Source organism: Mauremys reevesii, linkage group 14, assembly GCF_016161935.1.
Source record: "Mauremys reevesii isolate NIE-2019 linkage group 14, ASM1616193v1, whole genome shotgun sequence".
NCBI classification, from domain to species: Eukaryota; Metazoa; Chordata; order Testudines; family Geoemydidae; genus Mauremys; species Mauremys reevesii.
In genome coordinates this window covers 30,194,666-30,222,598 of record NC_052636.1, presented here as the reverse complement: position 1 = coordinate 30,222,598, position 27,933 = coordinate 30,194,666, and the positions used below count along the sequence as shown (strand labels likewise).

The 27,933-nt window shown below is 51.5% G+C and overlaps 2 protein-coding genes across 2 annotated transcripts in view; one reads left to right on the top strand and one right to left on the bottom strand.

The window, feature by feature from the left end:
- The window catches only part of LOC120381581 (zinc finger and SCAN domain-containing protein 2-like), a gene marked incomplete at both ends in the record, with an annotated part of 136,053 nt that extends 121,971 nt beyond the window's left edge, over positions 1 to 14,082 (bottom strand). Inside the window, one exon of the mRNA XM_039499742.1 lies at positions 13,827 to 14,082. Within this exon, the coding sequence (XP_039355676.1) occupies positions 13,827 to 14,082 (256 nt within the window). The remainder of the gene's footprint in view (positions 1 to 13,826) is intronic.
- Positions 14,083 to 20,155: 6,073 nt separating this feature from the next.
- The window catches only part of LOC120381585 (gastrula zinc finger protein XlCGF8.2DB-like), an 82,995-nt gene continuing 75,217 nt past the window's right edge, over positions 20,156 to 27,933 (top strand). Inside the window, exon 1 of the mRNA XM_039499744.1 lies at positions 20,156 to 20,210. Coding sequence (XP_039355678.1) covers positions 20,156 to 20,210 — 55 coding nt within the window. The remainder of the gene's footprint in view (positions 20,211 to 27,933) is intronic.

Genomic DNA, 27,933 nt, shown 5'->3' with positions numbered 1-27,933 from the left:
AAGAGACCATTAGAGCATCTAATCTGACCCCCTGCATATCACAGGCCTCCTGTATGACACAAGAGCTATTTTGGGGCAAACACATTCCAGAAAGGCATCTAGTCTTCATGAAATGACATCAGGAGATGGAGAATCCACCACTTTCCTTGGTAGCTTGTTCCTGTGGTGAATCATCTTGACTGTTGAATATTTGTGCCTTAGTTGTAATATGAATTTGTCTCTTTTCACCTTCCAGCCATTGGGTCTTGTTATTCCTTTCTCTGCTATTTTAAAGAGTCCTTTAATACCCAGTATTTTCTCTCCATTAAGGCACTTCAAGACTTCAATGAAGTCACCTTTCAATCTTCTTTTGATAAGCTAAGCAGGTTGAGCTCGTTCAATAGCTCACTAGAAGGCATTTTCTCCAGCCCTCAGAACATTTGGTGGCTCTTTGCTGCCCCAGCTCCAATTTCACAACATCTTTTTCAAACAAGGACACCAAAACTGAAGGCAGTATTCCAGTATCAGTCTCACTGATGCCGTGTCAGGGGCAGGGGGTGCGGGGCTGGCTGGAGGCAGGGCAGGGGGATGCAGCAGGGGTTGGCTGGAGCCGGGGCGTGCGGGGCTGGCTGGAGACAGAGGCTGGCTGCAGGGAGGGCAGGGGTGGAGGTTGCTGAAAATGTACTGAGAGGTATTTTAAGGTGAAGATAACACCATGGTTACCAGGTGACTGGCACATCCTGGGTTAAAGAAAGGAAGGGACCTGGAGTTAATAGTCTGAAGTATTTGTGTTACCAACCCTGTCACTGTCTGACCCCCCTTCAGTGCGGAGCAGGTGTGTACGTTGCTGTGTGGAACGCACAGACTCCTGCAGAGCAGGGGCAGCTGTTTCCATGGCAGAGAGCCTGGCATTAAGAGACTTTCTTGACTTGTATCAGAGGGTAGCCGTGTTAGTCTGGTTCTGTAAAGCAGCAAAGAATCCTGTGGCACCTTATAGACTTACAGACGTTTTGCAGCATGAGCTTTCGTGGGTGAATACCCACTTCTTCAGATGCAAGTGGTGCATCTGAAGAAGTGGGTATTCACCCACGAAAGTTCATGCTGCAAAACGTCTGTTAGTCTATAAGGTGCCACAGGATTCTTTGCTGCTTTTCTTGACTTGCTGTTTTGAAGCAATTCAGTAAAATAACGGTGGAGCTACAATGTCCGGTCCAAAATTTCAGCCCCCCTGGTGCAAAAACGCTATTTTAGGATCTAAACAGGAGGCTTCCAGCGCTAGGACACCTGACCAGAGAGCTCAGTGGGGGCGTAACAGTTGCTGACTCTGAGGTTCCTGGGCTAAATCCACTTGCAGGTGGAGGCGTTTCGATTTATTTGATCGATAATGAGGAAGGCGAAGATTTAATCGCAGGCATTTTTAGTAAATGTCATGGACAGATCACGGGCAAAACCCAAAAGCTCATTGCCCATGACCCGGCCATGACTTATACCATAAATACCCCTCTTTGAATCTTGGGGAGGGAGGCCCAGGGGTCCGTGGCACCAGCTGTGGGCGCAGGAGTCCAGGGGCCCGTGGCACCATGTGCTGGGAGAAGCCCCAGGGACCCACTGCCACTTCAGAGGCTGCCAGGTGAGGAGCCCCAGAGGCCAGCCCTGCTCCGGCCACCTCGGGACAGGTGCCAGGAGCCACTGAGCTGTGGCTGCTCCTGCACCCTTGGAAGCACTGCTCAGGCTGCCCCCAGGCCAGCTGCTGGGGCAGCCACGGAGTCAGCCACAGTGGCCACTGCAGAAGCCACAGAATCTATGACTTTTGCAGCCTCTGTGACACAGAGGGATCCCTAATAAAGAGACAAACCCCTCCCTGCTGTGACTGCAGTTCCTGGAAGGAAAGAGAAGAACAGAAAGTGAAGAGAGAAGGAAAGAGAGAGACTCCCTGTCACCTCTCTCCCCTGCTGCCTCCCTCCTTGTATTCTGTAACCCCATCTCACTGGGTTCCCTGTGCTGGTGCCATGGGGGTGACACTAGAGTTCTGGGGATTTGTGGGGAAGGGAAGGGGGCTCTTCACTTCTCAGCATTTCACACAAATTTGTCTTTGAGCTGAAATTTCTCCTGTTAGGCCTCTGTCAGAGCTGTACCCCACCCTGTTTGCGGGCGGGGGGAGATGTAAATTGCCGAGCAGGCAGAGAAGTCGCCCATAAAGGGTCATATTGATCTGGTGACTGGTTCTGACCTGGGTCACACGTCCTCTGACACAGGCTCATGTGCAGAACATGGGAGCTCTGGCTTGTCCTAAATGCTGTAGACTGTGAGTTCCTGTAAAGGGAAGGGGAGAGGGAGCAAGAGGAGAGAGGCAGAGACATTGGAGACGAGGTGGGGAGAAGAAGGAGAGAACAGAGAGACAATAAATGATTGAAGCAGAACAGGTGTCCCAACTCCATCTTGCTCATCACAGGTGTTCACAGAGACAGGTAGTTGCAGGTTTTCCAGTGTCAAGTCTGAACTTTGATTCTAACAATTTGAGTTCAAATATCAAGGGGATCTCCACATACCTGATCTCTTCCCCCCTCCACTTTTTTGTATTAATTTTTATTTTGACGTGTTTGGCTTAACCGTGATCTTCCCCTTCCCCACCTGTATTGCAACTTGGGGGTTATGTTTATTTTGCCTCCCTTTTGTTCATGTCATTATAATTGTAACAGCAAAGGAATCTGCAGGAGCAAAAACTGACTCAAAACTTCATTTCCCCAACATGCAGGAACATCCTACAAACAGCTCACGCAGCTGGAATCATAACACGCAAGGCCAGGGGATGGGAGATGCAGGTTTCCAGGGGTTCTGTCTTTCTCAGATGACATATTCCAGCCCCTTGTGTGCCTCCATCCTGTATGACCTGCTGGACTTCGACACATTTATTGTCTCATTCTATAGATAATGTGATTGTAACACAATGTGACTGAAATTAAACCACTTCCAGATGAGGAAACAACAAAAGAGAAAAGCCATTATTGCATTGGTTGGGAATCAAACCCAGATCAACTGCTTGCAAAGCACCTACACACACCACTATACCACCAATGCAGCTGGCAGGAGTAGCTTTCCTGCAGGCTCTGTGTGTGCTGGCAGAGGGAGTGAGACATGCCCACAGAGTTAGCAAGTAGGGTGGATGGGCTGGAAGCTGCCTGACAGCTGAGAGCAGAGTTAGGATCCCAGAGTGACTGAAAGGGAGCAAAGGTGAAAACAGATCTCACTGGGAGCTGGCCCCACACCAGCCCCACCCCTAGGAGAGGGGAACTGAAGCTCAACTTCAATCACAGAAAAATCTTCCCTGAGAAGGAAGGGGACAGCTTGTTTTAAAGACCAGGTTTGTGTTTGTTCCTGCTACATACGGAGGGGCTGGGTAGTGCTGATTCCAGCCCCCAGACTCTGGGAGGATAAGGAACAAATTCAGGCTGCCAGTGACCTGCAGGAGGGAGATGATTTTTTGACAGTGACGGACGCCTGGTCCTAAAGGCCTTTGTCTGCCCCCTTCCAGTGACTGTTTTGTACAGGAATGCAGCCCCCACTCCTGGGTCTCTCCTGGGGAAATAATGTTTCTGTGCAAAACACCAAAGCTTTTAACAGAAAGGAAGAAAAGGAAATGGCCACATGATGGGACTAGGACATAAGGAATGAAACACAAGATCCTTCTCCATGTGCATTGACTTTTAACCTTGTTTGTGGTGGTTTTGTATCCATGTTGGTTCCAGGGGTCCCCTGGGGCGCTGGGCATTGGCCACTTTCGGGAGAGTGGGCTAGATGAACTGGTCTGACTCAGTGTGGCTGTTCTTATGTTCTAACTGCTGGTTATGGAAGAGACGACCTTCCAGGCTACACAGAACTGAAGAAGGGTGCTGGGTTAGCTCCACAGCTTGTCTCTTTCACCAACAGAGGTTGGTCCTCTGCAGGCTTTTACCCTCACCCGCCTTGTCTCTCTTGGACTCTGAAAAGTGCTTTCTCTCCACTCCCCTTGGAGAGACGTTAAGTTTCCCTTTGGGCAACTATCAGGCTGAAGCAATTGTATTGATTGTGACACTAGAATTGAAGATTTAATATTATAAATAAATGAGTCTAAACCTGAGGTTCTGGTTTTCACATTGGTTTTTCTAACTCAGTTCCCAATGCTCTTCTAGAAAGGCCTCCAGGCTGCCTGCCCCGCCCAGCAAAAGTGGCTAGGAGAAAGCCCACAATGCTGCTCTTTCACGTAGTTGAAGGCTGCTATCAAATCTCCCCTCACTCAGTCAGTCCCCAGCCTGTGGCAGTGCATAGGATTCTTCCGTCCTAAGTGCAGGACTCTGCACTTCTCCTTGTTGAACCTCCTCAGATTTCTTTTGGCCCAATCCTCCAGTTTGTCTAGGTCGCTCTGGACCCAAATCCTGTCCTCCAGTGTTTGGATTTTTTACATGCTTTCAGAGGGCTGGTCTACACTGAGGGGGGGGGGAAATCGATCTAAGATACACAACTTCAGCTACGTGAATCGCCCCGTCGACTCCGCTACTGCCGTTCACGCTGGTGGAGTTCGGGTCGGCGAGCACTTTCGGGGCTCGATATACCACCTCTAGCTGAGATGCGATAGATCGCTCCCCGAGAAATCGATCGCTACCCGCGGATACGGTGGGTAGTTTAGACGTACCCACAAAGTGAAAAGCACATGTTCCATGATTTCATAGGGCAGAGTTTTGTGCTATTGGGAGCTTTCCCTGTGTGAATTTGACAGGTGGATCAACAGAGAGACACATTATGACCCTTCTCAGGGTGCTGAGGGCTGAGAGTCTCCTTGTTGCCACCTGTCACTAGGAAGAGGAGTTTTCATTTGGATGTTAGTGACCAAACTCACCAGCCTGCTGGAACTCAAGCACCCTCCTCTGAGCTACAGCAGCCACCTAACCCTGAGTTCCTTCAATGTGTCCCCTCTGGGGTCCAGCCTGAATCACCAGATACTCGGTGAAATCCCAGATCCTCTCTTCCCCAAGTATCCCAGGTTACTAGTTGTTACTGTGGACCATTGCTACTGTATCTCACACAGCACCTGAGTACAGTTTTCAAACAAGCAAAAAATTTATTTAACAACAGATAGAGATTTAAACAAACAAACGTGAGTGATGGAAACCAACTGTTACCACTAAACAAAGGCAGAAAATGATAGAATAGAAAGGCCAGCACAAAAAACAGAGAGGAACAATAAGATATTAAAAGGACAATGGTTGGAACACTCCATTTCTCTCAGTCTTTGGATTGATGGGTACTAGAGCTGTAGCTACAGTTGAGGAACCAGGGTAAATTAAATCAAATTAACTTTTCAAGATTAGCCATCATTTCCTGTACGACTAACAAAACACAAAAACAAGACAACTTTCAGTTTTCCAAAATAATTCAGATTATCACACAGTCTCTTACTCTTTAACCAATAACTTCACCTATAATTTCATTTTAATTCGTAACAACAATACATTCAAAGATCAGAAATTCTTGTCATATATGTTAGTTTTCTTTTAATCCCCATTGCCAACAACTGAACCCTGGTTCTCATTGTGGTTTGTCCCAACGTAGGTCACAACCACTTCTGTGAGTTCATATATCTCAGGATCTTCAGCCATATGTGTTGGTAGAAGGGGTCTTCTATGTCGGAATGTTTGCATCATGGAGAAAAATACCTCTCTTTTCACACTTTTTAATCTTTTGAAGTAGGAGGTGTAGCAATGAATGAAGCCAAGTCAGTCAGTCTGTTCCGGTGGAGTGCCCCGAACGGGGATTTCCACGTCTATATATTATAATTGGTTACATAAATCATCCTATTATACGCATGTACTAACACAAGCCAGCTCCTCGCCCCCTCTCCTGATTGGTGCTTTATGCACTGCGTACTCCAGTGGTAAACACCTGGTCAGCGCTCTATCAGTGTGTCTCCTGACTGGAAGTGTGGGGGGGTGGGAACCACTTCAGCCGCTCTAAATGTTGGGGGCGGTTTTCCTACCCCCTTAGTGCTTAAGAAGTGTAACGTTCCTACATCCCCTCCTTTTCTGTTTTGTCAACCCGTGCCTGGTCCGCATGTTTCATGATTCTATGGGGATACATGACGGCCTGGAATGTAGGCAGGGGTTTGCGCCAACAGGGTGTAAAACACATCCTAATTATATTAGGAATACACTGAGCAAAGCAACAAAAACCAATCAAGCAGGCGATAACAATCAAAGCATATTGCAAAACAATTCGAGCCCATCCCATGGATGGCAGCCAGAAAGATGTACTTAGCCCAACTGAAAAGGCTGACATTGGCATTACAATCTAATCTCATGGGGATTGAGCTTTGCCGGCGTCGGGTGCGGGTCTCATTAGTTTGGGAGCCGGTCAACATTGACCTCGTGGGGAGTATCAACGTGAGCCTGCTTAGGCAGCATTGAGCTTCTGAAATGTTGGCCGGAATATAATTAAAGGTCCTCTGACCACATGTAGAAAATCAACCCTCTGGTAACAAGATGTGCCCGTAATTGCTGGACACATTTTGAAAGTGTGTACAGTTCCATCCCGGGGTACCCACCTGCAAACATCCTTTTGGGGGCTTGTGATGTGTGCAATTAACCATCCGTACACAGGTCAAACTGGCATAATTGGCTACCCATGGGGTAAAGGGACAAGGCACTCGCGGGTTTCACATAAGTGGCCTGACCCCATAGGCTCATGGAAGAATATCGAATCTCGGTGGCATTAATATAATTAACATCCCTATTGCATCTGCAGCATCGCCTGGTGCCTTGCATACTGGGACCAGGCAGGTGCCCAACAGGCCATGCATCTCAGGGGCCTGCTGTAAACAAAGGAAGATTGATTGGCAAGGACCGCCGTCGAACTCATATATTATAACGCATGCGGCTATGCAGTCGGGTTCGCCCCAGCCGGTAACACACAAAAACAACACAACAATATGGTAAAGGAATTAGCAATCAAACAGGCAAAAATAGCAGCAGTAAAATTTTCGGGGGTAGGCTCAGCCTTGTTATTCTCCAGCATTTGCTGAGCCTGCTGCGCCAGTCGCTTCACCTGCCCCCAGGTAACCCTCGGTGCCATCTTTGTGGCTCGGCACACTGGAAAGGTCTCGGTTAGGTTCAGATTGAAGTTGGGTATCGGGTTCTTGAGGCTTTGATTCCACGTCATCGTGCCACGGTCGCACATTTTTGGCAGGGACCCACAACGGACCTGTGGAAGTAAGCACAGCGGCATGCCCTCGTCCCCAGGTTATCAATGGAACGGGGCCATACCAAGTAGGGTCCGGGCTCTGCCTATATTTGACAGATGGGCATGGGAGCCGGTTTCCGTCTTAAAATGTCATTCAGTGGCTATAAAATTCTGAAAGATATTTAAAGTATTTAGAATAAACAATACTATCGCTAATTAATTTTGCTTGGCGCCCAGGGATGGCCCATCATCCCCCACTGTTTTATTTTGCTTTATTAGGTACTCTTTTGTGCAAAAATCCGCAAACCTGTGAAAAATGTAGGCGGGGACATTATAGTTTTTTATATGTCGGGGGGGCGGCCCATTAAGGCCACTGCAGCAAAAATGTGATTAAGTACATATTTGGCCTATTCGCCCCATTGGGGGGTGGCCCAAATATAATGAAAGTAGGTATCAATGGTAACATGTAAATATTTCCAGGGAAAAAAGGGGGGATAAAGCATGACATCCATTTGCCAAATTTGATTGAATTGAAGATCACGGGGATTAACACCCAATTCGGGACTGGCACAATAATTACAGGTTTGGACAATACGTTGGGCCTGAATTAAAGGGATCATAAAATGCTTCGCCAAAAATTTAGCATTTCAATGAAAAAAGGCATGACTATCAATGAAATCCAAAAAGAACAGAATGAGTTAACTTGAGTTAACTGAAAAAAGCTAAAGAAAAAACACCGACTTCAATCAAGGACACCGCTTCGCAGCTAAGACTTGGCGAACAGCCAAGAAAAAGGGAGGGCTTGGCGAACAGCCAAAAAAAGCAGCTATGAGTGCGGCAGAACTCGGCCAGGCACTAACAAAATGTGTTAGCCAAAAAGGGAAGGGAAGAATCACCATCTGGGCCCATAAGTCCCCTTGGTGCAGCTGTTTTGGCATATGAGCCCAAATCTAAACATAAATTCTTCCCACATAATCACTATCTATTACCCTGGGGACTATCTGAATGCCATATTTTCCGGCATGGGAACGAGGGAGGATTAGCCCCATAGTGCCCGGGGGCAGGGGTCCCAAAAATTGGGTAAGAACCGCCACCACCTCCCCGGGAAAAGTGAGCTCCCTATCTTTGGGACAAAAAGAAATTATAAAAAAAAAATCTTTAAGATCTATTATCATAAGCTGATAATCATATGGGATAAAATTGGGATTTGGGGTTCCACACTGCAGGGGTCCCATGGGTTGAATGCCTGCATTAATCTCTCTAAAATCATGGAGCATTCGCCATTTACCAGATTTTTCTTGACAACAAAACTGGCGAATTCCAGGGGCTAGTGGATTTTCCACATGGCCCGCCTGGTATTGTTCCTCACATAAGTGACACAATGCAACAAACTTCTCCTGGGGCAGTGGCCACTGTTCCACCCACTCAGGGGTACTGGTTAGCCACACAAGGGGAAGGGCAATAAACTCAATCATGAATGGTAAAATGTGAACAGAATGAGTTAACTGAAAAAAACTGAAAATATGGCACTGGCCTCAATCAAGGACACCACTAGCTGCTAAAACTTGGCGGACAGCCAAGAGAAAGGGGGACTTAACTACACCCAAGCAAAAGCGGCAAAACTTGGCCAGGCACTAACAGCACTGGCCTCAGTCATAAATGGTAAGATGTGATCCAAATTTGCTTAACAAATCTCTTCCCCATAGGGATACAGCAATATCCATGATATAGGGTTTAAGGAGAATCTCCTTTCCCCCTCTCGCGGAGTTATAGCAATCCATCGGGTGCTTTGTTGAGCGGCCTGCAATCTGCCCACTCCCCAATTGGCTGGCACTTCGGATTTGTCCCATGTGGATGGCCACTGCCGAGCAGAGATGACTGTAACGTCAGCTCCAGTATCCACCAGCCCTTCAAGGGGGATACCGATAAGCAAGTTTCCTCATTAATTCCCACTGGGCATCAGGATTATCTACCTGCCTCTGAATAGCCTCCTGTAATCTGTTAATAAATTCCACATACGACTCTTGAGGGCCCTGGCGGGTGATGGTAAAGGACCGGGGTTTCCCGTCACGGTACTGTAAACAGGGCTTTTAAAACACAGCGCCCCACAGCTTGGAGCATTACAAAAGGGATGTTCGCAGCCTGCTCTCGTATAGTGGCGAACTGTCCTGCTCCATACAGTTGCTCGGGAGTATAGGCCCCCCCTAATGCCCGCCCCTGTTGTAATGCTTCCTGTTGAAATTCACTATCCCAAATAACATACTGCATGGGGCTTAAAAGCATCCTACAAGGATCCTTCCAATCTTGGGGGAGCATGCTATACCCATTTGCAATCCTTTCTAACGTACCTCGGGTGAAGGTGGATTTTGATCCCGACTCAGTAACCGTCCGTCTCGCCTCTCGGAGAACGGAATAGGGGGGGGGCTGTGATCTCCACTTCAGCTTCCCCCGCTGCGTTGCCTGGGCGATGTGTCACTGGGAACGCAGCCAATAACTCTCCTATCTGCTCGCTGCTCAATTCTCCCTCTTCCTCCCTCTGTATCATTGCCTGAAAAGGGGACAGCCGAAAATTCGGCCGTGAAGAGCCATCCGTACCCGGACATGCATCGTGGCATTCGGGTACCGCCTCAGGCGGCTTAGGGGGCAAGATCCGAGGGTAAGGAGGAAGGGCCGAAGGCGCGGGGCGAAGGATAGCCTTGGATGACGCTTCAACCCTGATTGTTTCCAGAGCCTCCGTACATCGCTGCCAAAGCAGGAGCCACTGCACCGCGGCTCGAGGCTCCGCATGCAGCGTCGCCCCTATCTTTATCCAATCATCTACCGACAGTGACCCGTGATCCGGGTACCAAGGACATTGGCGATCAATTTCAATTAGTAGCTGCTCTATCTGACCCAGGGAGACTGGCCTGCCAGCCTGTTGTATGATATCCTGCAGCTCTTTCGCATGAACTTTCTGCCGAGCTGACAGCTTCCCACCCATACTCACGAAATGAAGCTTTCCAGCGAGTTTCGGTGCACAGAGGGGTATTCCAGCCGGTGAGCAGGGGGAATCACGTCGGGGTCACCAGATGTAGCAATGAATCAAGCCAAGTCCGTCAGTCTGTTCCCGTGGAGCGCCCCGAACGGGGCTGTCCACGTCTATTTATTATAATTGGTTACATAAATCATCCTATTATGCGCATGTACTAACTCAAGCCAACTAACCGCCCCCTCTCCTGATTGGTGCTTTATGCACTGCGTACTCCAGTGGTATGCACCTGGTCGGCGCTTAATCTGTGTGTCTCCTGACCGGAAGTGTGGGGGGGTGGGAACCACTTCAGCCGCTCTAAATGCGGGGGTGGTCTTCCGACCCCCTTAGTGCTTAAGAAGTGTAAAGTTCCTACAGAAAAGGAAATGTGATGATGGTTAGCTCAGACAGGAGGAAATGTGCAAGATAACTCCACCAACTATCCATAGCCCATGTCTTTAGTGCAAGAATAGTTCTCTTTTTACATCAGGAAAGTGAACTCAAGCTAGCTAACTCCATGACAACCACAGTGATGAGACCCAGGTAGATTTTATCTCAACGTAGCTGGTTGAAGACACCCCCCATCTCCCCGACCTGGGGTGATGACATTCCTGGTAGAAAGGACACACACTCCAATGACTCGCAGGACAATGGAGTTGAGACAAAGGACCACAGGATCCACCCCAAAGACGGGCGAGCTTCAAAAGTGGGCAACTCATGTGTGGAAGCTGAGGAACTACAGTGTGCAAAAGATGCAAACAGCCTTAACACTCACTACCTGGGAACTGTCAAAAGAATTAAAGAAAAAATCTCCTGACAGCTCTAGAGAAGGTTTTTATGAAGTTTGTCTCCTTTACGGATTCTCTGATGTTTAGAAAGGCCTGAACTATGAGTGAAGCTTTTCCCACACTCGCAGCATTCATATGGTCTCTCTCAGTGTGGACTCTGTAATGTGTAACAAGGGTTGAGCTCGAGAGAAGCTTTTCCCGCACTCACTGCATTCATAGGGTTTCTCTCCTGTGTGGGTCGAAATGACAGTCTGGACCTATACATTGAATGCTTCCGCCGACGTGCACAGGCAGAAATGGTGGAAAAACAACATCGCTTGCCTCACAACCTAAGTCGTGCAGAACGCAATGCCATCCACAGCCTCAGAAACCATCCTGACATTATAATCAAAGAGGCTGTTAAAGGAGGTGCTGTTGTCATCATGAACAGGTCTGACTACCAAAAGGAGGCCGCCAGACAACTCTCAATACTAAATTTTACAGGCTACTTCCCTCAGATCCCACTGAGGAATACACTAAGAAACTGCACCATCTACTCAGGACACTCCCTACACTAACACCAGAACAAATCAACATACCCTTAGAGCCAGGCGGCTCTAGGCACCAGCAAACCAAGCTGTTGCCTAGGCGGCCAAATCTAGGGGCGGCAGGCTGGGCCGGTGGACCTGCCGCAGTCATGCCTGCGGGAGGTCCACGGGCCGCGACGACCTGACCTGCCGCAGGCATGACTGCGGAGGGGGCTCGTCTGGCGGCTCGGCTGGACCTCCGCAGGCATGACTGCGGCAGCTGAAGCGAGCCGCGGACCAGCGGGAGGTTCGCTGTTCCCGCGGCTCGGTGGAGCTCCGCGGTCATGCCTGCGGCAGGTCCGCTCGTCCGGGGCTCCGGTGGACCTGCAGCGGGAGCTCAACCGAGCCGCGGGAAGAGGGGACCCGCCGCGGGACCGAGGAAGGCGGCGCAGCACACGCGCTGCTTGGGGCAGCCTAATTTCTAGAGCCGCCCCTGCTTAGAGCCCGACCAGGGTTATTCTATCTACTACCCAAGATCCACAAACCCAGAAATCCTGGATGCCCCATCATCTCGGGCATTGGAACTCTCACTGAAGGACTGTCTGGATATGTGGACTCTCTACTCAGACCCTATGCTACCAGCACTCCCAGCTATCTCCGGGACACCACTGATTTCCTGAGGAAACTACAATGCATTGGTGACCTTCCAGAAAACACCATCCTGGCCACCATGGATGTAGAGGCTCTCTACACAAACATCCCACACAGTGATGGAATACAAGCTGTCAGGAACAGTATCCCTGATGATGCCACAGCACAACTGGTTGCTGAGCTCTGTGGCTTTATCCTCACACACAACTATTTCAAATTTGCTGACAATATATATCTCCAGATCAGTGGCACCACTATGGGCACCCGTATGGCCCCACAATATGCCAATATTTTTATGGCCGACCTGGAACAACGCTTCCTCAGCTCCCGTCCACTCACGCCCCTTCTCTACCTACGCTACATCGATGACATCTTCATCATCTGGACCCATGGGAAGGAGACTCTGGAAAAATTCCACCATGATTTCAACAGCTTCCACCCTTCCATCAACCTCAGCCTGGACCAATCTACACGGGAGGTCCACTTTCTAGACACCACGGTGCAAATAAGTGATGGTCACATTAACATCACCTTATACCGAAAACCTACCGACCGCTATGCCTACCTTCATGCCTCCAACTTCCATCCCAGGCACACCAAAAGATCCATTGTCTACAGCCAAGCACTGAGGTACAACCGCATCTGCTCTAACCCCTCAGACAGAGACCAACACCTACAAAATCTCCACCAAGCATTCTCAAAACTACAGTACCCGCACGAGGAAATAAGGAAACAGATCAACAGAGCCAGACGTGTACCCAGAAGCCTCCTACTGCAAGACAAAACCCAAGAAAGAAACCAACAAGACTCCACTGGCCATCACCTACAGTCCCCAGCTAAAACCCCTCCAACACCTCATCAGGGATCTACAACCCATCCTGGACAATGATCCCTCACTTTCACAGGCCTTGGGTGGCAGGCCAGTCCTCGCCCACAGACAACCTGCCAACCTGAAGCATATTCTCACCAGCAACTGCACACTGCACCATAGTAACTCTAGCTCAGGAATCAATCCATGCAACAAACCTCGATGCCAACTCTGCCCACATATCTACACCAGCAACACCATCACAGGACCTAACCAGATCAGCCACACCATCACCGGTTCATTCACCTGCACGTCCACCAATGTAATATATGCCATCATATGCCAGCAATGCCCCTCTGCTATGTACATCGGCCAAACTGGACAGTCTCTAAGAAAAAGGATAAATGGACACAAATCAGACATTAGGAATGGCAATATACAAAAACCTGCAGGAGAACACTTCAACCTCCCTGGCCACACAATAGCAGATCTTAAGGTGGCCATCCTGCAGCAAAAAAACTTTAGGACCAGACTTCAAAGAGAAACTGCTGAGCTCCAGTTCATCTGCAAATTTGACACCATCAGCTCAGGACTAAACAAAGACTGTGAATGGCTTGCCAGTTACAGAACCAGTTTCTCCTCCCTTGGTTTTCACACTTCAACTGCTAGAACAGGGCCTCATCCTCCCTGATTGATCTAACCTCGTTATCTCTAGCTTGCTTGCTTGCTTATATAAACCTGCCCCAGGAAATTTCCACTACTTGCATCCGAAGAAGTGGGTATTCACCCACGAAAGCTCATGCTGCAAAACGTCTGTTAGTCTATAAGGTGCCACAGGATTCTTTGCTGCTTTTACAGAACCAGACTAACACGGCTACCCCTCTGATACTCTCCTGTGTGGACTCTCTGGTGAGAGATAAGAGAGAAGAGGTGAGTGAAACTTTTCCCGCACTCACTGCATTCATAGGGTCTCTCTCCTGTGTGGATCCTCTGATGCCTAGTAAGGTTTGAGCTTCGGGTGAAGTTTTTACCACACTCGCAACATTCATAGGGTTTCTCTCCCATGTGGACTCTCTGGTGAGAGATAAGTGAAGAGATGTGACTGAAACTTTTCCCGCACTCACAGCATTCATAAGGTCTCTCTCCTGTGTGGATCCTCTGATGCCTAGTAAGGTTTGAGCTTCGGGTGAAGTTTTTCCCGCACTCACAGCATTTGTAGGGTCGCTCTCCCGTGTGCGTTGTCTGATGAGAGATAAGGGCTGATCTCTGAGTGAAGCTTTTCCCGCACTTGCAGAATTCGTAGGGTCGCTCTTCTGTGATGATTCTCTGATGAGAGTTAAGGGTATATCTCTGAGTGAAGCTTTTCCCGCACTCACAGCATTCATAGGGTCTTTCTCCTCTGTGTATTCGCTGATGCCTACTAAGAGCTGAGGTACGACTGAAGCTTTTCCCACACTCACAGCATTCGTAGGGTCTCTCTTTCGTGTGGATTATCTCATGTCGAATAAGGGCTGAGCGGTAATGGAAGTTTTTCCCACACTCACTACACGTAGACTCTCGCTTTTCCGTGAGGATTTTCTCCTGGGACGTAGTTTCCTTGAGGTCCCTGTGAGTTCCTGACAATTAATGAGTTCATCCACTCTCTCCTCTGTGTGGTTTCCCTGCTCTCTCTCTGGTCTGTGGTAATTTTCACCAGCTTTTCCCTGCTCATGGGGGCTGGACACACTCCCTTTGGCTATTCGCAGTAATTCCCCATGCGCTTCAGCGAGCTCAGCATCTTCCTGGTGAGGATTCTGCTCCTCGCTCTCCCTCACCACCCCATCACTTAATAGAAGAGAGGAGAAATCTCAGAATTGGGGATGGAAAGGCAGAGAACAAACCCAAGTAAGTGCTGGAGAGACAGAAAATAAAAACCAGGGACTGAACTCCCCCAAACTCTTCCCCACAGGGGACAGTGGAGGGGATCAATTCTACTCCCCACCCAGGACCGGCCTTTAAGGGCTGTGCAGTGCCCCACCCAAGGGGTGCCGGGCGCAGGGTTTGGATTCCCACCTGACCTGCTGCCGAGAGGCTCGCTGGGCTGATGAAAGCGGCACAGGGAGGCAGATAAGCAGCTGCGTGGGGAGTGGGAGAGACCTGAGCTGCAGGGGGGTGGACGACCAGCCGTCAGAGCCAGGTGACTGCTCCGGAGCAGAGGGCCCCTCTCCGCCCTGCTCCACATGTGCAGCTGCTGCTGTTCCTGTCCCCACCCTCCGTTCACCCCGGGTGGCCCGTCCACCCCGACTGGGAGCATCCTCCTGACTGCTCTGCAGGGAGGTGCTGATTGATGGCGGGTGATCCCCTCCCCACCCGGGTACCCGATTTCCACTGAGCTGGGGTGACGGGACAGGGGAATCTGCGTGTGCTGCTGCCTCTCTGGGGCCGGGCTGCGGCAGCTGCTTGTGTCTGAACAAGCCTAGTTCAGGCTCCTGACCCTGAGAACTTTCTTAAAGAGACAGCGCGCTCACTCAGGCACATACTGCCTTCACACACACACACACACACACACACACACACACACACACACACACACACAGAGACCTTCACACACTCCCTTCAACATACACACACTCTTTAATATCCTCCCCTCAACACACACACACACACACACCAGGGCTCCCTGCATCCAGGTCACTTCCCCACCTGGGCGGTGCTGAGACATCAGGAGCAGTTGCTCTCCTGCCCTCCCCTTACACAGCCTGCAGGGAAAGTGACCTGGGTGCAGGAAGCCCTGACGTCGCTCCGTGCTCCCCTCTCCCAGCCCCCAGGGCTGCGTGGGCGGGGCAGCAGTCCAGTGGGGGAGCGAGCAGCAATGCATGCTGCTTTGTGCATCCAGGTCAGGTTCCCCACTTGGGTGCAGGAGGGGGATGCCGGGGTTAGAGGCAAAGGGGGCACAGTGCAGGGGCTGGGGGCTCAGGAGAGTGGTGCAGGGGGTAGCAGTGAAGGGGTGCATAGAACCATAAAATATCAGGGTTGGAAGGGACCTCAGGATGTATCTAGTCCACCCTCCTGCTCAAAGTAGTACCAATTCCCAACTAAATCATCCCAGCCAGGACTTTGTCAAGCCGGGCCTTAAAAACCTCTAAGGAAGGAGACTCCACCTCCCTAGGGAACCCATTCCAGTGCTTCACCACCCTCCTAGTGAAATAGTTTTTCCTAGTATCCAACCTAGACCTCCCCCACTGCAACTTGAGGTCATTACTCCTTGTTCTGTCATCTGCTACCACTGAGAACAGTCTAGATCCATCCTCTTTGGAACCCTCCTTCAGGCAGTTGAAAGCAGCGATCAAATCCCCCCTCAGTCTTCTCTTCTGCAGACTAAACAAGCCCAGTTCCCTCAGCCTCTCCTCATAAGTCATGTGCTCCAGCCCACTAATCATTTTTTGTTGCCCTCTGCTGGACTCTTTCCAATTTTTCTACATCCTTCTTGTAGTGTGGGGCCCAAAACTGGATACAGTACTCCAGATGAGGCCTCACCAATGTCGAATAGAGGGGAACGATCACGTCTCTCGATCTGCTGGCAATGCCCCTATTTATACAGCCCAAAATGTCGTTAGCCTTCTTGGCAACAAGGGCAACTGCTGACTCATATCCAGCTTCTCATCCACTGTAACCCCTAGGTCCTTTTCTGCAGAACTGCTTCCTAGCCATTCAGTCACTAGTCTGTAACAGTGAATGGGATTCTTCTGCCCTAAGTGCTGGACTCTGCACTTGTCCTTGTTGAACCTCATCAGGTTTCTTTTGGCCCAATCCTCTAATTTGTCTAGGTCCCTCTGTATCCTATCCCTACCCTCTAGCATATCAACCACTCCTCCCAGTTTAGTGTCATCTGCAAACTTGCTGAGAGTGCTGCCCCCGCCATCCTCCATATCATTAATGATTGCGGAACAGGTGGGGTGTGAATGGGCTGGGGTGATGGGGGCACTGTGCCGGGGTTTGGGGCTCAGGTGGGGGCAGGTGTTGGGGTGCACATGGGGCAGAGGTTAGGAATGACGGGGTGTCGGGATTAGGGGTGCAGGCGGGGGAGCAGGCATTTGGGGCAAAGGGACACCGTGCAGAGGTTGGGGGGAGGGGAACGTGGGTTGCCTAGGGAGCCCATGGGAGCCAGGGGCACCAAAATGCAAGTTTGCCCAGGGTGCCATTTCCCCAAGGCCAGCCCTGCCCACATCCCATCCAAACCCTCAGTTGAAAGGGAGGGAGCTCCAGCCAAGGTGTCAATCATCATCTGTAGGAAGCCAGGAGTGAGATCTGCTGGGGACTGTCCTGAGCTCACAGAGTCTGTGGGGAATCCCAGCGGTTCTCTCAGGCACTTACAGTTTCTGAGTTGGTTTAATGTTTCCTTACCTGTGCAGGAACTTCCCAGGATCTCGCTTTCCACTGAACCAGGGAGATCCAGGACCCACGGCTCTTCCCCTCCTTCCAGCTGGAAGATCACAGAGGGTTGGGAAACTGGAAACCCTGCTCAAGGGAAAGAAAACAAAGGAGATCAGGGGAATTCATAGGCCATTTATCATCATAAAAAACATTCTATTAGTTTAACCCCAGTCCATTTTAAACAATAAAATCGCAGGGCCAGCTCCCCAGGTGCTCAAAGGTGCAGAACACTCTGCTTAGGAGGGATTTAACTATCCCCATCTTTGCTGGGAACACACACAGCCAGACACTCATTATCAAAGAGGCTCCTAAAAAACAGAGACTGGAACTGCATTTCCCAGAAAGTGAAGACTCCAGACAGAGGGCAAGTGTCCCTGGCACTGCTTCTTGCTGACAGACAGGTCCAGAGCCAAAGAGAGAGTCCAGGGGAAGCTGGGAACAGGAAGCGTGGGCTGGGAGGGTTCAGTGGAGTAAGGGCCAGGAAGGGCAGGGATATCACTGAAGGCAGGATCTCAGCAGCATTAGATGTCAGGAAAGCACATCCTGCGGCATTAGGGAATCTAGTGAGTCAGGTATAAAGGTGGGAGCATAAAAAACACTGTGTGGAGAAAGCTGGCAAATTAGATGGTGTAGTTCAAGAGCCACAGACCAATTCTTCTGCCAAAGGAGAATGTGAAAAATAAGAATCAGGCCATGTGACTTCAGGTGGGACAAATTCAAAGATCCAAAGAACATGCAGAGAAGAGAGACGGCGGCTCTTGCAGGTGGGGATGGAAAAGGAAGAGTCTCCGTGGTTCATGGAGCCAATTAGTTTGTTTTATCATTCATTGATCATTGTTATGGTGATCTCATATGTTATTTCAGATGTAGTCACTGTGTACGCAATAGATTTAAGTTGTAGGTATAGGCAGAAGTAAGACAGGTAGAGCCCTGCATGGATACAAAATTTATATCCGCATCCGATCTGCGATTCGCAAAAACGGTCCATGGAGATCTGCAGCTTTTCAGGGCTCTAGGAACAAAATTTGTACCCGCAGCCGATCCACAAAAATGGTCCGAATTCTCCACCAGGAGACGTGATCAAAGCAAAGGGCTAAGGCAATGAATCCTAAAATCTTCTAATATAGGCTGGAAGGGACCTCAAGAAGTCATCTACTCCATTCCCATTGCCCTGCGGCAGGATCAGGTGTAAATATGCCAGAAGTTTGTCTGACCTGTTCTTAAAACCCTCCTGGGACAAGAATTCCACCACCTCTCTTTGTAATCCATTCCAGCACTTCCCTATCCTTATCGCTGGAAAGGTTTTGGTATTACCCACCCTCAACCTTCCTTGCAGCAGATCAAGCCAATTACTTCTCCTCCTACCTTCAGTGGACGTGACGAACAATTAATCACTGCTCTCTTATAACAACCCTCGACATATTTGAAGACTGTTCTCAGTTCCCCACTCACTCTTTTCTCAAAATTAAAAACATGCCCAGTTCTTTCAACCTTCCCTCATAAGTCATGTTCGAGGACCAGGAGGGCGCTTTTTCCTTCTGAATGGAGATGCGCAAGGTGAGGTCAGAGAAAAGGATGTTGGAGTAACTGAGACAGGAGAGTATCAGAGGGGTAGCCGTGTTAGTCTGGTTCTGTAAAAGCAGCAAAGAATCCTGTGGCACCTTATAGACTAACAGACGTTTTGCAGCATGAGCTTTCGTGGGTGAATACCCACTTCGTCGGATGCAAGTAGTGGAAATTTCCAGGGGCAGGTATATATAAGCAAGCAAGAAGCAAGCTAGAGATAATGAGGTTAGATCAATCAGGGAGGATGAGGCCCTGTTCTAGCAGTTGAGGTGTGAAAACCAAGGGAGGAGAAACTGGTTCTGTAGTTGGCAAGTCATTCACAGTCTTTGTTTAATCCTGAGCTGATGGTGTCAAATTTGCAGATGAACTGGAGCTCAGCAGTTTCTCTTTGAAGTCTGGTCCTGAAGTTTTTTTGCTGCAGGATGGCCACCTTAAGATCTGCTATTGTGTGGCCAGGGAGGTTGAAGTGTTCTCCTACAGGTTTTTGTATATTGCCATTCCTAATATCTGATTTGTGTCCATTTATCCTTTTCTTTAGAGACTGTCCAGTTTGGCCGATGTACATAGCAGAGGGGCATTGCTGGCATATATTACATCGGTGGATGTGCAGGTGAATGAACCGGTGATGGTGTGGCTGATCTGGTTAGGTCCTGTAATGGTGTTCTGGTGTAGATATGAGACAGGAGAGGATGACTAAGAGCTCTAGCTGCGCGGATGGATAGGAAAGGCCAATTGTTAAGGATGTTACGCAAAAAGAAAATGCAAGGTGTAGGCACAGCCTGGATAGGAGGCCCCAGAGGGAGCTCCGTGACAAAGGTATTGCACAGTTATGGGCCTGAGTGACAGGCAGCACAATGGTGCTGTCTGCGGCGGTAGAGAAAGAAGGTGGGGGGAGGGCTTGGGGGGGAATATTAAGAGCTTTGGTTCAGCTGTTGATCTTTAACTGATGGCTGGATATCAGTAACTCCACCAGACAGGTCCTTTAGGGCTATCTGCCTGTCCCAAGTCAGGGTAAAGGGGGAGGGTTGGGCATGGGGCCAGCAACTCCACCCCGTAAAAAATCAACTTGCTACAGAAACACCAACAATACAGATAACAGACTTTTAGCCTGGAAAAAGAAGGGTCTTCAACTCGAAGACGCATGACGCTGGGTAGTGAAAGCCGCGAGGAAGCCACTAAGCCGATTACCCTTCTTGCAACCAGGAGGATTACCATCAGCACATGGAACATGAGGTCCATGTACGAGTCAGGAAAGACGGCGCAGGTTGCAGCAGACATGAGGAGCAAGCAGCCAACTAACCAGGGGCGGCTCTAGGATTTGCGCCACCCCAAGCAGGGCGGCACGCCGCGGGGGGCGCTCTGGCGGTCGCCGATCCTGCGGCTCCGGTGGACCTCCCGCAGGCACGCCTGCGAATGCTCCACCGGAGCCGCGGGACCAGTGGACCCTCCGCAGGCATGTCTGCAGGAGGTCCACCGGAGCCGCCTGCTGCCCTCCCGTGGGACGCCGCCCCAAGCACGCGCTTGGCGCGCTGGGGCCTGGAGCCAGCCCTGCAACTAACATCATTAGAAACCCCAAGGCAAGCGGAAAAGAGGCCGTTCAAGAAACACCTGGCGACACGACCTTCAGGCTGATAGCAAAAAAATGGGCTATACCTGGAACCAGCTAGAGCGAATGGCCCAGGATAGAGGACTCTGGAGATCTGTGGTTGGCGGCCCATACCCCGATTGGGGAGATGGGCATGAGTGAGTGAGTGAGTGTGGACATCAGTGAGGAGATGAGAGAGAGAGAGGGGCTGAGATTTCAGTTGCGACAGAAGGAGACAGGCCAGGAGCAGAGAGGCAAAACTGTGAGTTAGGAGCACAGAGATGGTAGTTGTGTAACCTCTTTGGGGTTTAGAGAGCATGGTCCCTTTAAATTTTTTTCCCGGGGGGAGGGAGAGAGTAAGAAAAAGGAGGGCAACTCCAGGGGGCAGGGCTGGAGCTCCAGGGAGAGAGGGAGAGGCAGCACGGCTGTCCCTGGAGAAGGAAGCAAAGAGAACCTGCCTGAGGAGGACAGGCCAGATTGGGGATAGCCCAGGACAGGAGCCAGGAGGAGTCCTGTGCTGGGGGGAATCGCCCGAGAAGGACAGGCCAGAACTGGATCCAGTATCATGGCTGCCCAGAGCTGCGTGGGGCTGTGAGTACTGGGGCTTGTGACTCTGCACTGGGAACAAGGAGGGAGGCTGCTAGCTAGTTAAGTGGGGAGGTGGTCGCTCTGAGTGGCTTTGCAGCGAGCGGCAGAAGAGGGCACTGAAGGGTTTGCTGGGGAGAGTTCACTGGCGCCGAAGACGACCAGGAGCACCCAAGACTCACCACCGGACTGAAACTTTGCTCAGGCTTCCTAAACTGTGTGTGCAGGTGCATGGCTCAGTGTCTGCCCTTCCAGACTGTGCTACCACTGGGGCCGTGGGGTTTTGGTTTGAATGCAGCCCTGTTTTACTGCTCCCCCTATATTTCCCCTTGTTGTTTTTCTCCCCTCAGCCCTCTGTAAATAAATATTTCCCTTTGTTATATCCATTGTACTTTTCCTGTGGGGGTGTGTGTTCACTCTGGGGGGTTTGAAACAGGTGCCCCTGGGGTGGAAGGGATTTCTCCTGCTGTGTTCCTGCGCGCGCTGTCTCTTGGCCAGAGCTGCCTCCAGAGCAGACTCCATCTTGGCCACGAGGACGCTAAAGTTACAGTTGAATGTGTGTGTGCGGATGAGATTCCCCAGAAATAAGGTGCAGAGGAAGAAAAGAAGAGGCCCAGGGACAGAGCCCCGTGGAACCCAAACAGAAGGCTGGAACGGGGGTCAGCCGGCTCATTCTAAAGACACTCTAATGCAGCGAGTGGAGGAGGAGAAGGATGTGACTCATCATGGACCTCTTGATGCCACCCGGCAGAGGGCACAGGGTGCCTAATGTTTTACTGGGAACCCACAGACCAGGTACACGCATATTCGTTCACCCAAAGGGGGCGTGTCAGGTGTCTGTCGAGGAACTAGTTAGGTAGCTCTTAGGTAGCTCTTGAAAGCTTTGCCAGTCCAGCTCTATTGTTTAAGACTGTGAAAAAGTGCCCACACGCATGCGCACACACGCACACCATCCAACATGGCTCTGCTGGCCAAAGCTCAATTACAGACACAGCTATAGTGGCAAAAGCAGCCATTTTTTAAAACAGGAAACTAAATGCTCATAAGCTACATTAATGCAGCGTTAAGGTTGCCCAGTGCTGTCTCCTGCCTTGCACCATATGGATGGTGAGTAAACTTAAACCTCTGCAGACCAGGAAGTGAAAAGTTAATGTAAACTTTCCCCCAACCCTTAACCCTGTAGCTGGCCAGAACCAGAGAGAATGGTTCTGTGTGGGCCGTGCAAAGGTTAACCAACTGCCACAGGGACTCAGGTATTCAGCTCAATGCAGCAGTAACGGGATGAATTCTATGGTCTGTGGTATAAAGGACGTCAGAGTAGATGACCTAATAGTCACATCTGGCCTTAAAATCTATGAACCTATAATCGACCCGAGGAAAGACTAAGACTAAGACGTTGTCTGTGCTGTGCTCACAGGTGGGAATCCCAGCATTTATCCGCATGCCTCCAGCTGTGTGCACTGGGCCAGCTGTAGCTGTAACTGGCTGATGGAGGATGGGTTGGAGCAGCTGGGCAGAGCTGTGCCCGTGCTATGCAGAGAGGTGCATGTGAAACTTGGGGGGCAATTCTGCCTCATTTCCATGCTGAGTGTTGCAGGTCGGTCAGCAAAGGTGCCCAAGGGCGTGTTCTTGCCATGGGGGTTGTCAGCACCCTGGTGGCGTATGTTCGAGTGATCTGTGGGGCTTAGTGAGGGGTAAGTGAAGGCAGTGACTCACAAGGAAAACTCAGGTTGAGGGCAAGGGGGTAGTAACACTGTGCAAGTCTCAGATGGACTGTGTGCAGGAGGTTCAGTACTGGAGAGCAGCCAGGGGGAGGAAGCTTCTGTTTGCTATGACAGAGATGAACCCAAATATTATCTTAGCAAAGAGAAGAACATGTTAGACATTCTGCTGTACTGCTCTGTTCCCAGAGCGCTCTGTAACAGGGGAGGGGAGAGGGCTAGTGTGGGTGTTTCTGGCATGTCAGGGTGATGCTGAAACAGGGCAGAGCAGAGGTGGCATTGGGGGAGTGGCATGAACCTTCGCTCTGCATTTCTCCTTCTAAAAACCGAGGGGACAGGAACCCTTACTCAGCGAGGTCACATTCTCACAGTTCTCCTGCATGACCTCCCAGTAGAGGGCTCTCTGAGTGGGGTCCAGCAGAGCCCACCCTTCCCTGGTGAAATACACAGCCACCTCCTCGAAGGCCCCTGAAAGAGCAAAAGCCTGCCACTTAGAATCTGCTGCCCCACTCACAACCCCACTATTCATGGAGGAAAGGAGCCAATCAAATGGAAGCTCTGAGAGAGTCAGCAGAGTCCTATCCCCACACTGCTGAGAGCAGCCAGGAGACATCTGGGTGAGGGGACGAAGTGAGAGCCCCTTGTCTCTCCCAGCAGATCCACCACAGACCTACTAGCCAGAGGCTGATACAGGAGATGGAGCCCCCAGTAGGGTCCAGGCACAGCCCCGTGGTAGAGAACCCTAACACCCTCCCCACTGCCAGCAGCTGGATGTGAGGGGCCGGGACATCTTCCCTACACCTCCCTGCTGGGTGCCCCCTTTCCATGTCACACCAGCCCCTGGCTAGCAGGCTGAGAGTTCAGCACTGGAAGTCTGGTCAGTTTTCCCAGCCCTGCCCAGGGAGTTGCTTTGTCTGTTTCCTGTTTCACAAATTAGGGAATTTTCTCCCCCAACACCCAAGTGTTTCTTCTGAGAATCTAGGCCCATGTTAACATAAGAACAGCCGTACTGGGTCAGACCAAAGGTCCATCTAGCCCAGTATCTGTCTACTGACAGTGGCCAATGCCAGGTGTCCCAGCGGGAGTGAACCTAACAGGCAATGATCAAGTGATCTCTCTCCTGCCATCCATCTCCATCCTCTGATGGACAGACAGGGGCGGCTCTAAGAATTTGGCTGCCTGAAGCAGGGCAGCACGTCGCAGGGGGCGCGCCGCAGGGGGCGCTACAGGGCACCGATCCCGCGGCTCCTGGTGTCCTCTTGCAGCCGTGCCTGCGGAGAGTCCGTTGGTCCCGCGGCTCCAGTGGAGCTTCCGCAGTCATGCCTGCTGCAGGTCCAGCCGAGCCGCGGGACCAACGGACCCTCCGCAGTCATGCCTGCGGCAGGTCCGCTGTCCCGCGGCTCCGGTGGACCTCTCGCAGGCATGACTGCGGAAGGTCCGCTGGAGCCGCCTGCCGCCCTGCCGGCAAAATGCCGCCCCACACGCGCGCGCTTGGCGCACTGGGGTCTAGAGCCAGCCCTGCGAACGGAGGCTAGGGACACCATTCTTACCCATCCTGGCTAATAGCCATTTATGGACTTAGCCACCATGAATTTATCCAGTCCCCTTTTAAACATTGTTATAGTCCTAGCCTTCACAACCTCCTCAGGAAAGGAGTTCCACAAGTTGACTGTGCGCTGCGTGAAGAAGAACTTCCTTTTATTTGTTTTAAACCTGCTGCCTATTAATTTCATTTGGTGACCCCTAGTTCTTGTATTATGGGAAGAAGTAAATAACTTTTCCTTATCCACTTTCTCAACATCACTCATGATTTTATAGACCTCTATCATATCCCCCCTTAGTCTTCTCTTTTCCAAGCTGAAGAGTCCTAGCCTCTTTAATCTTTCCTCATATGGGACCCTCTCTAAACCCCTAATCATTTTAGTTGCTCTTTTCTGAACCTTTTCTAGTGCTAGAATATCTTTTTTGAGGTGAGGAGACCACATCTGTATACAGTATTCGAGATGTGGGCGTACCATGGATTTATATAAGGGCAATAATATATTCTCAGTCTTATTCTCTATTCCCTTTTTAATGATTCCTAACATCCTGTTTGCTTTTTTGACCGCCTCTGCACACTGCGTGGACGTCTTCAGAGAACTATCCATGATAACTCCAAGATCTTTTTCCTGACTCGTTGTAGCTAAATTAGCCCCCATCATGTTGTATGTATAGTTGGGGTTATTTTTTCCAATGTGCATTACTTTACATTTATCCACATTAAATTTCATTTGCCATTTTGTTGCCCAATCACTTAGTTTTGTGAGATCTTTTTGAAGTTCTTCACAATCTGCTTTGGTCTTAACTATCTTGAATAGTTTAGTATCATCTGCAAACTTTGCCACCTCACTGTTTACCCCTTTCTCCAGATCATTTATGAATAAATTGAATAGGATTGGTCCTAGGACAAGTCCCAGCAGGTTTGTCACACTGTGTCCCCATTCCCTATCCTCACCCAGGGTATTCCCTGGCCCCCTCCAGACCTAACTCCCCAGAAGTTGCCACCTCTTCAGTATTTCCTGCCCATCTCCCTCCAGAAGGAACCCAACAGCAACCCCCCAATAAGCCCTACCTGAGCTGGCTCCACTGCAGCCATTTTTCCTGTCGCATGGGAGGCTGGGACGAGCTGGAGCGAGAGGTGGGCGTCATTGTGCAGCCTGGCAGGGCGAGAAGGGCAGTTGTGGAGGTTTCAGAACAGGCTTTAGATCATTTCACATCACGATTCCCCCAGGCTCTTTCCCTGCAGACAGAGATTGTAGATTCTGCCAGGCTGGGAACAGGCTCAGTCCCCACAGTGCAGCACAGACCTGGCCCCCGGCCCCTCCTTTCCCCCTTGTGCTCCCCCCAGCAGCAGTAACAAACCAAGACATTTTGAAGCCCTCCCAGCAACAGGGTGTGAACCAAACCCTGGACCAGACCAGACCCAAAGGCCCCTTGGGCAGGGTCCCCTGACCCTGCCCCCCGGGCAGCGCACTCCTGCCGCAGGGGGGACAGGGAGAGTCCGGGGCTGGTTCGTCCTCTCTCTGCTCCGCACCTCGGTCACAGGGCAGGGACCCTGGGCAGGGACGCTGCAGTGAGTGTGCGGGGGGGGGGGGGGCGCCAGAGATCTGGGAACCTGCCCCCCCCTCTAATTTCCCCTCCCCCCCTCTCCCGTCCCCTCCCCCCCTTCCCTAGCGCCCGGCCCCGGGCTGGGAGCCGGGGTCACCCCCGTTCTGGGGCTCCCCGCGGCTGCCCTGCTCCGCCCGTGCGGGGGGGCACCGGGCGGGGACCGCTTCACCCCGGTACCGGGCACAGCAGAGCCGGGGCGGCTCAGACTCGCTGCGGGAAGGATCCTCCCGGCCTCAGCGCGGCAGCAGCTCCGGGCCCCGGGGCAGCGATGGGGGCACCGCGCAGAGCCGGGACCTTCATTAACCCCCGTGCCCGGCCTGGGCTCCGCCCGCCCCGCTGCGAAGCTGCAGCCTCCAGGCCCCGGAGCGAGCCCCGGGGGCGGGGCCGGGCGGTGACTCTGTCCCAGTGTCCGGGGAGGGGAGGACCCGGCATCTCGCAGGGCTGGGGGGTGAGACCGGGCTGGGGCGGGCGGGAAATGTCTGTGCAGCCCGGACATGGCCGGGGGGGGGGCAGGTGACCCCCGAGCAGCGGGGAGGGACAGGGGGGGGCTGAGATCCCCTCGGATTTACCGCTGCCCCCTCCCGTGGGGACCCCCTCCTCCCCGTCCTGCCCCCTTTCTCCTAGAGAGCCACGAGCAGCGCCCAGGGTGACCCCCTCCCCAACCCCTGAGAAGTTCCCTGCCCCCGACTGTGCCCCATTTTCTCTCCTTCGCCAGTGGCCAGTTCAGGTCTCAGGTTTGGGGTTTCCCCATTTCCACCTGCAGGGATTTGTCCTTGTGCGGGTGGGAAATGGTTCCCGAGTGATTCCTGAGCTGGGCAGAGGGTGAATGGGCAGAGGCTGGGGGGGCCTGAGACAGGGACACCTCTGGGCTGGGCTGGGGGGGCCACTCTCTGCTGGCAACGGGGCCTGGGAAGGGCCAGGCAGGGGAGGGAGGAGCAAGTGTCCCCCATGGAGACGGCCCAGCCCCAGGTTTCCCAGTCCAGCTACTTCCTCCCAACCTGCCCAACCAAACAGCTCCCCACCACTTGCTAGTCACATTCCCAGACCCCACTGCCAGCCCCTCCCCACTGATAGTCACTTTGTGACTCCAGCCCCCTCCTTTCCCCTGTGAAAGCCACATCACCCAGGGCTCCCTGCCGGCCATGTGAGTGTGGGGCAAGAAGAATCCCTCCCATTCTGTTGTTGATTCAATATCCCTGTATAATCCCCTCCAATTTCCCATCTTTTCTCTCAAGCCTTTAAATGGTGACACAAAATCTCCCAGACATTGGTGCTTCTCTCTTATATTGGCAAATATTTCGTTTGTGCCCCATTTTCTCCTCAGTTCTGAAATACTGAGATCTAATGCTCAAAAATCTTCCCGCTTTTCTCCCCAGGTGTGTGACTGAGATCAGGGCTCTTATCGTACTGAGCGTGGCCCTGTGCTGCAGAGACCCCAACTGAGATCTGGGCCCTGTTCTGCCAGGCACTGAAGAGACCCCAGGTGAGATCAGACCTCACTGTTGTGCCAGGTAAAACTGAGACCTGGACCGAGATCACGGCCCCCCTTGTGCCAGGCAGCACATGACTGTGACCCAAACCGCTGCCTCCATTGTGCTGGGCACTTCAGAGACCTCGACTGAGATCCGTGTCCCGTTGGGCCTGGCCCTGCACTGACCCCGACCCAGATCACGCCCCACCACTGTACTGGGCACTGCACAGACCCTGACAGAGATCCTGCCCCCACATTTTGCCAGTTGCTGCAGGGGCCCTAAACAAAATCCGGGATCCTGTAATGCTGGGAGTTGCAGAGTCCCCGACTGAAGTCAGGCCCCTGTTGCGCAGGGCTCTGCACAGACACTGACCAAGATCAGGGTCCCCATTGTGACAGGTGCTGCACAGACACCAAGGGTATCTCTATCCTGCCACTAAAACCCCCCAGCTGGCCCATGCCAGGTGACTCAGGCTCACAGGGTTCAGGCGAAGGGG